The sequence below is a fragment of the Dreissena polymorpha genome, chromosome 5, assembly GCF_020536995.1.
Source record: "Dreissena polymorpha isolate Duluth1 chromosome 5, UMN_Dpol_1.0, whole genome shotgun sequence".
NCBI classification, from domain to species: domain Eukaryota; kingdom Metazoa; phylum Mollusca; class Bivalvia; order Myida; family Dreissenidae; genus Dreissena; species Dreissena polymorpha.
In genome coordinates this window covers 31,527,378-31,544,703 of record NC_068359.1, presented here as the reverse complement: position 1 = coordinate 31,544,703, position 17,326 = coordinate 31,527,378, and the positions used below count along the sequence as shown (strand labels likewise).

Below are 17,326 nucleotides of genomic sequence, written 5' to 3'. Positions count from 1 at the left end.
AATTTGACCCTGCCTTGGGGGTCAAAAAATTGAAAATTTGCTTATATAAGGCCTATTTTGTGAAAACTTTAAAAATCTTTACGTCCATAACCATTGGGCGTAGGGCTACCAAATTAGGTATGTAGTGACATCTTATAGTCCTCTACCAAGTTTGTTCAAATTATGCCCCTGGGGTCAAATTTGACCCTGTCCCGGGGGGTAAAAAATTGAAAATTTGCTTATATAAGGCCTATTTTGTGCAAACTTTAAAAATCTTCTCGTCCATAACCATTGGGCCTAGGACTACCAAATTTGGTATGTAGTGACATCTAATAGACCTCTACCAAGTTTGTTCAAATTATGCCCCTGGGAACAAATTTGACCCTGCCCTGGGGGGTCAAAAAATCGAAAATTTGCTTATATAATGCCTATTTTGTGCAAACTTTAAAAATCTCCTTGTCCATAATCGTATGGCATAGGGCTTCCAAATTTGGTATGTAATGACATCTCATAGTCTTCTACCAAGTTTGTTCAAATTAAGCCCCTGGGATCAAATTTTACCGTTCCCCAGGGGTCACAAAATTGAACATTTGCTTATATTGGGCCTATTTTGTGCAAACTATAAAAATCTTCTTGTCCATAACCATTGGGCCTAGGACTACCAAATTTGGTATGTAGTGACATCTAATAGACCTCTACCAAGTTTGTTCAAATTATGCCCCTGGGGTCAAATTTGACCCTGCCCTGGGGGGTCAAAAAATCGAAAATTTGCTTATATAATGCCTATTTTGTGCAAACTTTAAAAATCTCCTTGTCCATAACCGTATGGCATAGGGCTACCAAATTTGGTATGTAATGACATCTCATAGTCTTCTACCAAGTTTGTTCAAATTAAGCCCCTGGGATCAAATTTTACCGTTCCCCAGGGGTCACAAAATTGAACATTTGCTTATATTGGGCCTATTTTGTGCAAACTATAAAAATCTTCTTGTCCATAACCATTGGGCCTATTTCTACCGAATTCGGTATGTAGTGACATATAATAGTTCTCTACTTAGTTCGTTCAAATTATGCCCCTGGGAACAAATTTGACCTTGCTCCAGGGGTCACAAAAATGAACATATGCTTAAATAAGGCCTTTTGTGTGCAAACTTTAAAAATCTTCTTGTTCTTAATTATAGAGCCTACGGCTACTTAATTTGATATGTAGTGATATCTTATAGCCCTCTACCAAATTTGTTCAAATTATTCCCCTGGGCTCAAATTTGACCCGGCGCCGGGGGTCACAACACTGAACATATGACGTTTACCAGTGGAGATTACTGCGGCCGTTTCGCTGTGACCAACAACAACATCAACATCTTGTAAACATGAGATAAAACCCTGTCATTTAGTGCCATTTTAGGTCAGATGGTGACTGCTTACAAAGGCATTGAATTAAGAACATGTGTTATGAATGTTTTTCTTACAAACTGAAAAAAGTTGGGTTTTGTTTAAATATGTCGAAAGTGACCATATATCCGGATGAAAATATTGTGGATGACATGTTAATTTCATTTCTTTTTTGTAGTGTTTAAACCAGTTTAATAATATATTATTGATTTTAAAAACACAACTTACATGAACATAGTTATTTCAAGAAAAGTCAATATATGATACTGCACGGTAAACTCAAACTTTGTATCCAAGAGAAGGTGTTTAAATTAATGAAGTGCACTGTTCTTAACTATCGTATATGCTGCTTTTTAATAACTAATGATTCATTGTTCCATGTGTGAATCGTGACTCATGAATTGTGGATATGATTGTCAATTGCTCAACAATCCGTATATATTTCTGACCATTTTATGATTTTCTTTATATAAGTTATGAATTGATCTTAGAAGTCAAATGTATTACTTAAATAATACATTTATAAATATAAATAAATAATCTTTAGATTATCATAATATTCTCAGGCCTGTTGGTCTTAGGGATGTGTGGGTTGATGTGCAATTTCTCCTTTTATCACAATTATTTCTACCCTACCTGATTATTTGAAATTTTCCTTCATATTCCATTTTAATTTAATTGACGTCTGCAACCTCTTTCAAATTGGGAAAGTCCAAAATGTGTCGTTTGGTAAACGGTTAAGGCATTTTGATTCCTATGGATCTTGTGAATCTGTTTCAAATCAAATGCGTAGATTTGATCTTCAGCATCTAAAAATATGTGAAATAGAAATAACGACAATATCTTTTAGAGAGATAAATGTACCTACGTTATAAGCAAAGGACCTGTGCAACAATTCCCGGACTTTTAAGTCTGTTTAGTTAACACGGTAGTAACTTTTTCCATATATAAAAATGCTCACCCTTGCAACTTTAAACCCCCAGTGGGACGAGGGATAGAAAGAGAAAGTCACATGCTTGAGTACATTTCAACCCATGCGCATTGCACGTTTTTTTTTCGCAAAGAAAAAACAGTGGAGCGATACAGGGCCATCATGGCCCTCTTGTTTCTATTCATATTTTTAAAGCCAAAGCCATTTCATGACAAAGATAGTTTATTTTTAATGAAAGTGTGTAGTACACAATGGAAGCAATTTTATAACAAAGACTGTTTATTTTTATAAAACAGTTATTAGTACAAAATGGCAGCATTCAATAAGCTTAATGCTTTTGGCAGAAATGTTTAATTTGTGCTCAATAACTTGTACAATTCTGCACATTGCACTCCTCTTTACTTATATGAAACATTTAAATAAATATATTTTATTGCACTTTCACACTTCAAAGTTTTGGGACTAGACAGTGGGAGAACCGATCGATTTGTTGTGCCTCAATATGAAAAATACCAAGAATTAATGTAACCTTTACAGAAACAGTTTCTCTAATTAGTAGAATACATAAAATTTGTATTTTCTTTAAAAAAATCTAACACAAGTAGCTTGGCTGGTTGTTCACCTATGTTAAGGTATATATACTTTGGGTACATAATTATATACCCTAATGTTGACATGGTTAGTAAATGCGAAATGACAATTCTGGTTGGTCATTTATTGCTCCTTCCTCACTTATGAAAAACCTGAAAGTTTAACAACTAGAGCTTTGTCACAGACCTGACGTATACCCCCATGTGCCGCATTGACACAGACTATTTTGCATGCTGTTTTCACAAAACAAGAGAATGTAATTTATGGCAATTTTTTAGAATTATTATGCCATTATTATTTACAGCCATTTTGACCTTTGAACTCTTGAATTCTTTCCCATGACAGGCCGTCCAATGACTGTGAACAAAATTAATGTACAGTCATTTTAAAATCTCTCAATGAATGACATAGTTATGGTCCAGACAAAATCATTTATTGCCATTTTGACCTTTGAACTCAAAATGTGACCTTGACCTTGGATATATCACGTAATTCTTTCACGAGACACACCGTCCAATGATGGTAAACAAATGTGCCAAATGATTTTAAAATCTTACAATGAACGACATAGTTATGGCCCGGACAAGCTCAGTTATGGCCATTTTTGACCTTTGAACTCAAAGTGTGACCTTGACCTTGGAGAAATCGACGTAATTCTTTTGCGCGACACACCGTCCAATGACGGTGAACTAATGTGCAAAATGATTTTTTAATCTCACAATTAACGACATTGTTATGGCCCGGACAAGCTCATTTATGGCCAGTTTTGACCTTTGAACTTTTAGTGTGACCTTGACTTCGGAGATATCGACGTAATTCTTTCGCGCAACATATTGTCCAATTATGGTGAACAAATTAGCCAAATGATTATAAAATCTTACAATGATTGACATAGTTATGGCCACACCGTCCACTGATGGTGAACAAATTTGCCAAAAGATTTTAAAATCTCACAATAAATGACAAAGGTATGGCCCCGGACAAGCATTTGACCTTTGAACCCCAAGTGTGACCTTGACCTTGGAGATATCAACATTTTTTTTTCACACGACACACCGTCCCATGATGGTGAACAAATGTACCAAGTCATTTTAAAATCTATTGATAAATGACATAGTTATGGTCCGGACAAACTTTCGGTTTAAAACACACTAAGTGACCCCGTGACCTAGTTTTTGACCTGGCATGACCCATATTCAAACTTGACTTCGACATCATCTAGATACAACTTGTGACCAAGTTTGGTGAAGATCGGATGAAATTTCGGGACAGACCGACAAAGTGACTCCTATATAGCCCCCATTATCAGTAATGGGGGTATAATAAAAAGAGCTACATGTTCAGTATTTAAGTGGTGTTTCTTTGACTACTGAAAGCTTGTTATGTTCACAGCCTGTATTATCAGGGTGCACGATCAACAGTGTTAACAGTGATTTACCCACGGGCTTGACAGAATGAAAACACACCGTTAAGAACTTTATTTTTGCAAATTTCTCAAGTTATTGAAAATTGTTTGCAAAAATCTTTAATGCATAAAAGACATTTTTTTGTTGCAGTTTGTGCCGATATCGTAAGATTTAAGGATACATTATTGAATATGTCTGAAATCTGTGCAAAAATTTCACGTTGCGTGCAGCATAACCATGTATATGTATATAAACTGTGTATCGAATTTTTGTACAAGAACACAGGCTTATTGTCCCCTACCGGTTTCACTGGAGGGGACTCATGGTTTGCACTCTGTGTGTCCGTCTGTCAGTCCGTCACTCTTTTCTGGATCCTGCGATAACATTTAAAGTTCTCCATATTTTTGCATGAAACTTGAAACATGGATAGATGACAATATGGACATTATGCACGTCATTTCATTTTGTTCCTACGTCAAAAATTCTGGTTGCCATGGCAATGAAATAAAATGAATGCGAATTTTTTTTAAAAATCCATACAAGATGGTTGTGATCTACAAAAGTTTTATTTTAAAAAAAATCAGCCATATAAAGATCCAACAATGTGATATAATAAAAAGTATTTACTTAAAAAAATGCAGGTCTTGAAATAAGATTCGCAACAAGTTGGGTTTGTTCTTACTAAACTAAAAGTTTAATTCTTTGACCTCGTACATATTTTCTTATCATTTGTTGTTGCTTAGGAAAAGATTTTTATGCCCCCCTTCGAAGAAGAGGGGGTATATTGCTTTGCACATGTCGGTCGGTCGGTCTGTCTGTCGGTCCGTCAAACAGGTGGTTTCCGGATGATTATTCAAGAAGGCTTAGGCCTAGGATCATGAAACTTCATAGGTACATTGATCATGACTCGCAGATGACCCCTATTGATTTTGAGGTCACTAGGTCAAAGGTCAAGGTCACGGTGATCCGAAATAGTAAAATGGTTTCCGGATGATAACTGAAGAACGCTTATGCCTAGGATCATGAAACTTCATAGGTAGATTGATAATGACTGGCAGATGACCCCTTTTGATTTTCAGGTCACTAGGTCAAAGGTAAAGTTCATGGTGACCCGAAATAGTAAAATGGTTTCCGGATGATAACTCAAGAACACTTATGCCTAGGATCATGAAACTTCATAGGTACATTGATCATGACTCGCAGATGACCACTATTGATTATCAGGTCACTAGGTCATAGGTCAAGGTCACTGTGACCCGAAATAGTAAAATGGTTTCCGGATGATAACTCAAGAACACTTATGCCTAGGATCATGAAACTTCACAGGTACATTGATCATGACTCGCAGATGACCCCTATTGATTATCAGGTCACTAGGTCAAAGGTCAAGGTCACTGTGACCCGAAATAGTTAAATGGTTTCCGGATGATAACTCAAGAACGCTTATTCCTAGGATCATGAAACTTGATAGGTAGATTGATCATGACTCGCAGTTGACCCCTATAGATTTTCAGGTCACTATATCAAAGGTCAAGGTCACGTTGACGCAAAATAGTAAAATGGTTTCCGGATGATAACTCAAGAACGCTTATGGCTACGATCATAAAACTTCATAGGTACATTGATCATAACTCGCAGATGACCCCTATTGATTTATAGGTCACTAGGTCAAGGTCATGGTGACCCGAAATAGTAAAATGGTTTCCGGATGATAACTGAAGAACGCTTATGCCTACGATCATGAAACTTGATAGGTAGATTGATCATGACTCGCAGATGACCCCTATTGATTTTCAGGTCACTAGGTCAAAGGTCTAGGTCACGGTGACCCAAAATAGTAAAATGTTTTCCGGATGATAACTCAAGAACACTTATGGCTAGTATCATGAAACTTCATAGGTACATTGATCATGACTTGCAGATGAGCCCTATTGATTATCAGGTCACTAGGTCAAGGTCACAGTGACAAAAAACATATTCACACAATGGCTGTCACTACAACGGAGAGCCCATATGGGGGGCATGCATGTTTTACAAACAGCCCTTGTTTTCTATGAATGTATAAACTTTCTTTTGTGTTTTATTCGAAATTCATATACTAAACTAATAGTAATTCAATATGACAGCAAAAGTCTTTTAAAAATGAATATGTTTGAAAATATGTTAATAGAATATATGGCAAAGCTATGGCAGAGACACGGATTATCATACACACATTAAGACCAGCACTACAACATTTCAAACATTTTGAAATAAGGTTCAACAAAAAAAAATTGTAATTGTAATACAAATTTTACGTATCAATCAATAAACTTGCACCATTACATAAATTGCATTTTAAAACACATGTCAGTACATTTAAAATAAAAAACAACAACATGTTATTCATTAAACAATAATTTATCACAGTCAAATTATAGTACTGGTTGTACATTTTTTTGTCCATCCAATATAAAGACAACATACAGAAACAAATCAAGTATTTGGAATGTAAATGCTTTAAAGGGACCTTTTCACGTTTCGGTAAATTGACAAAATTGAAAACAAAATCAGATTTGCAAACTTTCGTTGTTGTTATGATATTTGCCAGGAAACAGTAATACTGAACATTTACCATCCATTATATGCATCTTTTCATGATTTAAAGCCTGAAAATTATTAAGCATTTAAAACACAAAACGATTGGATAATTTGAAGAGTTCTGTTGTTATATTTTGTGACACTAAAAGCATTGCGTATGTAATGTATAAAATACACTATTGCCTATATGAGAACGGATTGTCTAGTGGTTTAAGTGATAAACTTTTACTCCAAGGGTGAGTGGTTCGAGCCCAGTTGTGGATTTTTTGTTGCATTGTTTTTTTAACTGGAGCTATTTAGTTCTAATGTTTACATTTATCAATTTAAAGCATTTAATGACAAACTTCAAAACGTGCCAAAATCTGTGAAAAGGTCCCTTTAACAATAATTTCATGTTATTTGATCAAGCGCATTTGTTCTTATTACTGGTACATAATTATATCAATTGCAACATTAGTCTCGACAGAAATGCCAATATTTTACAATGGTATGAAACAGCACTTATGACAAATTGTATTAAAGTTGTAGCTATAGTAAAAAATTGTGGTTTCTTTGAGAACAAGAATTTTTGCAACAAAAATATGTTAGAATTACAAACTTTTCCCGACCAAAAATTGATAACCAAACAAGAGATGTGTTTGTCAGAAACACAATGCCCCCTACTGCGCCGCATTGAAATAGAATTTCTATTTATCATTTGGCAGGTATAGAAATCATCTCCCATTAAAGGTTATTACTTCCCTTGGATTTTGACCAATCCAACCGGGGAGTGTAGGGGGGGGGGGGGTCTCACGGTCAATTATGACCATGTCAGACATCACTGACAACCAAGACCTGTGGTTTAAAAGAGATCATAGTCAGAGTGTTTTTTTTCATAAAATCATAGTCAGAGTTGATCATGTATCTATGGACATAAGACCACAGGTATGTAATTAACATCAAAGAAATTATAATTATATCATTTAAAAAAACTTCGAAAATTCAATCATTTGGGTTATAAATAATCAAAATAATAAATCTGTACAGTAACTGTGAAAAGAACTTCAATTCTTGGTAAGGAAATATATAATATGAGATTTATAATTATATAAATTACTTCCCTTGAAAATAATTGTCTGTAACAAATCTCTATTTTTAGTAGCAAATAATTAAAAGCCACTACCGTGACTGTAGATTCCCCACTCAAAATGTGCAGCTCCATGAGATACACATGCATGCCAAATATATAAAGTGACTATGTTCAATATTTAATAATTTTCTCCCTTTTTAAAGCTTATTACTTCCCTTAAATCTGTATTTTTTACCGTAGACCGTAAAGGATGACCTTGACCTTTTACCACAATGTGTTTGTCAGAAACACAATGCCGCCTACTGCGCCGCTTTGATTTATTTAACAAAAATATATACGTGGGCAGGTCAGATAACTATGTCCATTTAAAGCTTATTACTTCCCTTGACTTTGTTTTTTCGACCCTAGACATTGAAGGATGATGTTCACCTTGAAGTTTTACCACTCAAAATGTGCAGCTCCATGAGATACACAAGCATGCCAAATATCAAGGAGCTATCTTCAATATTTAAAAAGTTATGGCCAATGTGAAAGTTTTTTTCGGACGGATGGACAGACTGACATACTGACTGACCGACAGTTCAACTGCTATATGCCACACTACAGGGGGCAAAAAAATACTTTCTCTTAAAATTACCAAAACAAATATAGGAAAACTGACATCTATAATTTCTGCCACGTTGAAAACTATGTATTCAAACCTTTTGACACACCTGTAGTTTTTATAAGAATAATGGACACTTGGCTAGAAATAAAAAACATGCTTATAATTACCGGTAAATGAGCCTTTGTCTGCTTTATCATAAAAGACTGAACATAATAACCAAAACAAGCCACAGCACCAAACAACATACACTAGAATAAATAAATTTCAATAAAATAAAAACTGTACAAGAAAAATAAATACAAGTCATTTTCAGTTCAGATCGCTAAATCAAAATGATGTTGAAAAACACACACTGAAATATTAATCAGAGAACAAGTCTTCATCATCATCATTGATGGACACAGGCACCAAATCTTTCGCTTGTCGTTTGTACAATCCGCAGTACCATGTAAATGTGTATTTGCTGCAGCAGACTTTGATATCAGACCACAACTCAGGAACTTCTCGCAGAAGCATTGGAATGATACACAGTATAGTACACACTGTCTGAAATGTTAAAACAAGTCAAACTACTAAAATGCTTAACAAAAAGTAGTACACCAGAACTCTTCATAATAAAATGTTCTAAAAAAATACACTCAGTTTCATACCTAGGATGGATAATAGTAGACACAGAAATAATCTTCACTCTTTCCTGATATATTTTGCCTTCATTGTATTTTTCGAAGTTTTCTTCCATAAACTGATAACATTTTCTTCATGTCACTTAACAAAATAATTTTATATGCATTTATATTTTAATTTAACAAAGAAAAATGCGTAAATGTTAACTTACTCTAAATGCTTAGTACGCTCACAATATCATATTTAGCACGTAACTTACCATGATTATAAATAGGTAAAATACAGACGGCCATTGCAGTTTCTCCTGAAGTAGTGGAACAAGTATCTGCAAAACACATATGACCATGAGATGTCAGACTACACTTGGACAATAGTATGATGTTTAGTAAAATACAATAAAATGTTTCTATATGGTTACTGGATATTACAAACAAGAGAAAGAGAGTAAAAATACAAGTGGGACGCAGTCTGGGAAAACAGGGCTTAATGTATGTTCGTAAAGTATCATCGAAGATGAGCCTGTGCAGTCTGCACATGCATTAAGCCTCATTTTCCCAGAACCCAGCTCATATTGAATAATGACTCTGAAGTTTATTTCTGCACTTCCAGTACACCACAAATTCCATGACAGTCCACAAAACTACCTCTAACTAATAAATTTATTGACAGATGTAGAGTAGCTTGTTGTAGGTAAAAACTTCCAGTTTTGTATATAAATTAAAAAGCAAGGTAAGAGCAGCGGAATATTTGACCTTCATTACAAGAATCCAATCCATGAAATTGCAAGCAATCTGGGGTGAAAAGCTTGTTTAGGATTTGCACTTTTTAATTACAAGAATTTTGTCACAGACATAACAGCAGTCCCATAACAGGATTATGTTGTCAGTGTAAGAACAAAAGTTTCATCAAACTTGCTTTAATTCTATTAAGTAAAAGCCGGATTCAGGTTTTAGATTTCAATAATTTCTATTAACATAGCACAATTTTGGTCTGAAGAAATCCATCAAGGTAGCCCCTATTTCCTTCCCTAGAGCTGCCCCTATTACCTGCCCGAGAGCTGCCCCTGTTACCTGCCAGAGAGCTGCCCATTCACTGCAGGTCCCATCCACAATGTCAACGTAGCCCCTTTACCTGCCCAAAGCTGCCCCTATTACTCGCCAGAGAGCAGCCGCTATTACCTGCCCAAGAGCTGCCCCTACACTGCCAGTCCCATCCACAATGCCTGTCACTGTCGCCAGTGCCTCTTTGTTTCCTTGTATAGGGCCCTGCTTCCCTGCACACAGTAGTAGAAGAAGGATTATGGTAATGCCATATTAATACAGTAAAGATACTACTGGTTTATTCCACAAGTCTTTAGCAAGACAAGCCATATATACAGGTAGATATTCTTATTATGTTACATCATTAATAACTTTACAAATAGTTTTTTTTTAAACAATACCTTGCAAAGTGGATCCCTAAAGCACACATGCTTAGGTACAGTAGGGTCATACAGGACCACAAATGAAAATTTCAAACAACTTTTTAAGATATTGCTGCACTGATCAAATACCTACCAAGGTCGGCAGATATAACTGCACTGATCAGATGCCTACCGAGGTCAGCAGATATTGCTGCACTGATCAGATACCTACCAAGGTCAGCAGATATAACTGCACTGATCAGATACCTACCGAGGTCTGCAGATATTGATGCACTGATCAGATACCTACCGAGGTCTGCAGATATTGATGCACTGATCAGATACCTACCAAGGTCAGCAGATATTGATGCACTGATCAGATACCTACCAAGGTCAGCAGATATTGATGCACTGATCAAATACCTACCAAGGTCAGCAGATATTGCTGCACTGATCAGATACCTACCGAGGTCTGCAGATATTGATGCACTGATCAGATACCTACCAAGGTCAGCAGATATTGCAGCACTGATCAAATACCTACCAAGGTCAGCAGATATTGCAGCACTGATCAAATATCTACCTAGGTCAGCAGATATTACTGCACTGATCAGATACCTACCAAGGTCAGCAGATATTGCAGCACTGATCAGATACCTACCAAGGTCAGCAGATATTGCAGCACTGATCAGATACCTACCAAGGTCAGCATATATTGCAGCACTGATCAGATACCTACCAAGGTCTGCAGATATTGATGCACTGATCAGATACCTACCAAGGTCAGCAGATTGCAGCACTGATCAGATACCTACCGAGGTCAGCAGATATTGCTGCACTGATCAGATACCTACCAAGGTCTGCAGACATTGCTGCACTGATCAGATACCTACCAAGGTCTGCAGATATTGATGCACTGATCAGATACCTACCAAGGTCTGCAGATATTGATGCACTGATCAGATACCTACCGAGGTCAGCAGATATCGATGCACTGATCAGATACCTACCAAGGTCAGCAGATATTGCTGCACTGATCAGATACTTACCAAGGTCTGCAGATATTGATGCTCTGATCAGATACCTACCAAGGTCGGCAGTTATTGCTGCACTGATCATATACCTTTCAAGGTCTGCAGATATTGCAGCACTGATCAGATACCTACCGAGGTCAGCAGATATTGCTGCACTGATCAGATACCTACCAAGATCTGCAGATATTGCTGCACTGATCAGATACCTACCAAGGTCAGCAGATATTGCAGCACTGATCAGATACCTACCAAGGTCAGCAGATATTGCAGCACTGATCAGATACCTACCAAGGTCAGCAGATATTGATGCACTGATCAAATACCTACCAAGATCTGCAGATATTGATGCACTGATCAAATACCTACCAAGATCTGCAGATATTGCTGCACTGATCAGATACCTACCAAGGTCTGCAGATATTGATGCACTGATCAGATACCTACCAAGGTCTGCAGATATTGATGCACTGATCAGATACCTACCGAGGTCAGCAGATATCGATGCACTGATCAGATACCTACCAAGGTCAGCAGATATTGCTGCACTGATCAGATACTTACCAAGGTCTGCAGATATTGATGCTCTGATCAGATACCTACCAAGGTCGGCAGTTATTGCTGCACTGATCATATACCTACGAAGGTCTGCAGATATTGCAGCACTGATCAGATACCTACCAAGGTCAGCAGATATTGCTGCACTGATCAGATACCTACCAAGGTCTGCAGATATTGCTGCACTGATCAGATACCTACCAAGGTCAGCAGATATTGCTGCACTGATCAGATACCTACCAAGGTCTGCAGATATTGCTGCACTGATCCAATACCTACCAACGTCGGCAGATATTGCTGCACTGAGCAGATACCTACCAAGCTCTGCAGATATTGCTGCACTGATCAGATACCTACCAAGGTCAGCAGATATTGCTGCACTGAGCAGATACCTACAAAGTTCAGCAGATTTTGCTGCGCTGATCAAATACCTACCAAGGTCTACTGATATTGCTGCCCTGATCAGATACTTACCAAGGTCTGCAGATATTGCTGCACTGATCAGATACCTAGCAAGATCAGCAGATATTGCAGCACTAATCAGATACCTACCAAGGTCAGCAGATATTGCTGCACTGATCAGATACCTACCTAGGTCAGCAGATATTGCTGCACTGATCAGATACCTACCTAGGTCTGCAGATATTGCAGCACTGATCAGATACCTACCAAGGTCAGCAGATATTGCTGCACTGATCAGATACCTACCTAGGTCTGCAGATATTGCTAAACTAATCAAATAACTACCAAGATCTGCAGATATTGATGCACTGATAAGATACCTACCAAGATCTGCAGATATTGCTGCACTGATCAGATACCTACCAAGGTCAGCAGATATCGCCGCACTGATCAGATACCTAACAAGGTCTGCAGATATTGCTGCACTGATCAGATACCTACCAAGGTCTGCAGATATTGCAGCACTGATCAAATACCTACCAAGGTCTGCAGAAATTTCCCCCTGATCAAATACCTACCAAGGTCTGCAGATATTGCTGCACTGGTCAGATACCTACCAAGGTCTGCAGATATTGCTGCACTGATCAGATACCTACCAAGGTCAGCAGATATTGCTGCACTGATCAGATACCTACCAAGGTCGGCAGATATTGCTGCACTGATCAGATACCTACCAAGGTCTGCAGATATTGATGCACTGATCAGATACCTACCAAGGTCAGCAGATATTGCTGCACTGATCAGATACCTAACAAGGTCTGCAGATATTGCTGCACTGATCAGATACCTACCAAGGTCTGCAGATATTGCTGCACTGATCAGATACCTACCAAGGTCTGCAGAAATTGCTGCACTGATCAGATACCTACCAAGGTCTGCAAATATTGCTGCACTGATCAGATACCAAGCAAGATCAGCAGATATTGCTGCACTGATCAGATACCTACCAAGGTCAGCAGATATCGCTGCACTGATCAGATACCGACCAAGGTCTGCAGAAATTGCTGCACTGATCAGATACCTACCAAGGTCTGCAGATATTGCTGCACTGATCAGATACCTACCGAGGTCTGCAGATATTGCTGCACTGATCAGATACCTACCAAGGTCTGCAGATATTAATGCACTGATAAGATACTTACCAAGGTCAGCAGATATTGCAGCACTGATCAGATACCTACCAAGGTCTGCAGATATTGCTGCACTGATCAAATACCTAACAAGGTCAGCAGATATTGCTGCACTGATCAAATACCTACCAAGGTCAGCAGATATTGCTGCACTGATCAGATACCTACCAAGGTCAACAGATATTGCAGCACTGATCAGATACCTACCAAGGTCTGCAGATATTGATGAACTGATCAGATACCTACCAAGGTCAACAGATATTGCAGCACTGATCAGATACCTACCAAGGTCTGCAGATATTGATGAACTGATCAGATACCTACCAAGGTCTGCAGATATTGCAGCACTGATCAGATACCTACCAAGGTCTGCATATATTTCTGCACTGATCAAATACCTACCAAGGTCTACAGATATTGCTGAACTGATCAGATACCTACCAAGGTCTGCATATATTGCTGCACTGATCAGATACCTACCAAGATCTGCAGATATTGCTGCACTGATCAGATACCTACCAAGGTCAGCAGATATTGATGCACTGATCAGATACCTATCAAGGTCTGCAGATATTGCTGCACTGATCAGATACCTACCAAGGTCAGCAGATATTGCTGCACTGATCAGATACCTACCAAGGTCTGCAGATATTGCTGCACTGATCAGATACCTACCGAGGTCTGCAGATATTGCTGCACTGATCAGATACCTACCAAGGTCAGCAGATATTGCTGCACTGATCAGATACCTACCAAGGTCAGCAGATATTGCAGCACTAATCAGATACCTACCAAGGTCAGAAGATATTGCAGCACTGATCAAATACCTACCAAGGCCTGCAGATATTGATGCACTGATCAAATACCTACCAAGGTCGGCAGATATTGCAGCACTGATCAGATACCTACCAAGGTCAGCAGATATTGCTGCACTGATCAGATACCTACCAAGGTCTGCAGATATTGCTGCACTGATCAGATACCTACCGAGGTCTGCAGATATTGCTGCACTGATCAGATACCTACCAAGGTCAGCAGATATTGCTGCACTGATCAGATACCTACCAAGGTCAGCAGATATTGCAGCACTAATCAGATACCTACCAAGGTCAGAAGATATTGCAGCACAGATCAAATACCTACCAAGGCCTGCAGATATTGATGCACTGATCAGATACCTACTAGTATCAAGGTCTGCAGATATTGCTGCACTGATCAGATACCTACCAAGGTCAGCAGATATTGCTGCACTGATCAGATACCTACCAAGGTCTGCAGATATTGATGCACTGATCAGATACCTACCAAGGCCTGCAGATATTGATGCACTGATCAGATACCTACCAAGGTCAGCAGATATTGATGCTCTGATCAGATACCTACCAAGGTCTGCAGATATTGCTGCACTGATCAGATACCTACCAAGGCCTGCAGATATTGCTGCACTGATCAAATACCTACCAAGGTCAGCAGATATTGCTGCACTGATCAGATACCTACCAAGGTCTGCAGACATTGCTGCACTAATCAGATACCTACCAAGGTCAGAAGATATTGCTGCACTGATCAGATACCTACCAAGGTCAGCAGATATTGCAGCACTGATCAGATACCTACCAAGGTCAGCAGATATTGCTGCACTGATCAGATACCTACCAAGGTCAGCAGATATTGCTGCACTGATCAAATACCTACCAAGGTCAGCAGTTATTGCTGCACTGATCAGATACCTACCAAGGTCTGCAGATATTGCTGCACTGATCAGATACCTACCAAGGTCTGCAGATATTGCTGCACTGATCAGATACCTACCAAGGTCTGCAGACATTGCTGCACTAATCAGATACCTACCAAGGTCTGCAGATATTGCTGCACTGATCAGATACCTACCAAGGTCAGCAGATATTGCTGCACTGATCAAATACCTACCAAGGTCAGCAGATATTGCAGCACTGATCAGATACCTACCAAGGTCAGCAGATATCGCTGCACTGATCAGATACCTACCAAGGTCAGCAGATATCGCTGCACTGATCAGATACCTACCAAGGTCTGCAGATATTGCTGCACTGATCAGATACCTACCAAGGTCTGCAGATATCGCTGCACTGATCAAATACCTACCAAGGTCAGCAGATATTTCAGCACTGATCAGATACCTACCAAGGTCAGCAGATATCGCTGCACTGATCAGATACCTACCAAGGTCAGCAGATATCGCTGCACTGATCAGATACCTACCAAGGTCTGCAGATATTGCTGCACTGATCAGATACCTACCAAGGTCTGCAGATATCGCTGCACTGATCAGATACCTACCAAGGTCAGCAGATATTGCTGCACTGATCAAATACCTACCAAGGTCAGCAGATATTGCAGCACTAATCAGATACCTACCAAGGTCAGAAGATATTGCAGCACTGATCAAATACCTACCAAGGCCTGCACATATTGATGCACTGATCCAATACCTACCGAGGTCAGCAGATATTGCTGCACTGATCAGATACCTACCAAGGTCAGCAGATATTGCTGCACTGATCAGATACCTACCAAGGTCTGCAGATATTGCTGCACTGATCAGATACCTACCAAGGTCGGCATATATTACTGCACTGATCAGATACCTACCAAGGTCTGCAGATATTACTGCACTGATCAAATACCTACCAATGTCTGCAGATATTGCTGCACTTATCAAACAAGAGCTGTGTTTGTTAAACACAATGTTCCCTACTGCGTTTTGAAGCAACGCAGCAGCTATTATAGAAAAAATTTCTAAGTCCAAGGCCAATCACTTCGCCAAAAATAAATGAACCAGAACGAAACACACACTTCATCTGTATGTCATGTACGTAGACCCACATACAAAAGTCAGTTAAAATCTTAAAGCGTTTCGTAAAAAACTCCAAAAAACTGAAAACCTCTTATCATAGAGAAAATTTCTATGTCCAATGCCCATAACTTCGCCACAATTCAATGGGCTGAAATGAAGCTAACACTTCATCTGTAAGTCATGTAGGTAGACTTGCACACAAAATATGAGGTCCATATCTGATAGTGTTTAGAAAAAAAAAGTCCAGAAAATGAAATGCCGGATTGACAGATGTTGTATTTATGATATTTGCGAAGAAACAGTAATACTGAACATTTACCATGTTCTAAAATATCCATATTAATATTCATCTTTTGACAATTTACAAATCTGAAAATTGCAATGCGTTACAAAAACGAAAAATTTGAATTATTTGGCGAGTTCTGTTATTATCGTTACATTTTGTGACATAACAAAGATTGCTTATATAAAGGATAAAAAAAACACTCACTGTGTCAGCACGCATGGCCGAGTGTTTTAGGTGCTAGACTTTTACTCCAAGGGTCAGTGGTTCGAGTCCAATTGAGGATAACTTTTGTTCTTTCTTTAACTGTATTCTTGGTTTTTATTAGAACTATTAAGTTTAAATGTTTAAATTGAGACAATTTAAAGCATTTAATGTTGAACCCCAAGTCATGCCAAAATCTGTGAAAAGGTCCCTTTAAATATTTTTGTCATGACATCTTATT

General features: G+C 38.4%; 1 protein-coding gene across 2 annotated transcripts in view; it reads right to left on the bottom strand.

Annotated features, from left to right (window-relative positions):
* The window catches only part of LOC127880629 (sugar phosphate exchanger 3-like), a 251,664-nt gene that overhangs the window by 181,836 nt on the left and 52,502 nt on the right, over positions 1 to 17,326 (bottom strand). Inside the window, exons 14-16 of one of the 2 annotated variants that reach the window (XM_052427951.1) lie at positions 10,358 to 10,452; positions 9,439 to 9,504; positions 6,499 to 9,101 (exon numbers count right to left, since the gene is read on the bottom strand). The exons of the other annotated variant lie outside the window; for it this stretch is intronic. Coding sequence (XP_052283911.1) covers positions 8,916 to 9,101; positions 9,439 to 9,504; positions 10,358 to 10,452 — 347 coding nt within the window. The 3' untranslated portion in view covers positions 6,499 to 8,915. Of the gene's footprint in view, positions 1 to 6,498; positions 9,102 to 9,438; positions 9,505 to 10,357; positions 10,453 to 17,326 lie in introns of those variants that run through there. 2 annotated transcript variants of the gene reach the window in all.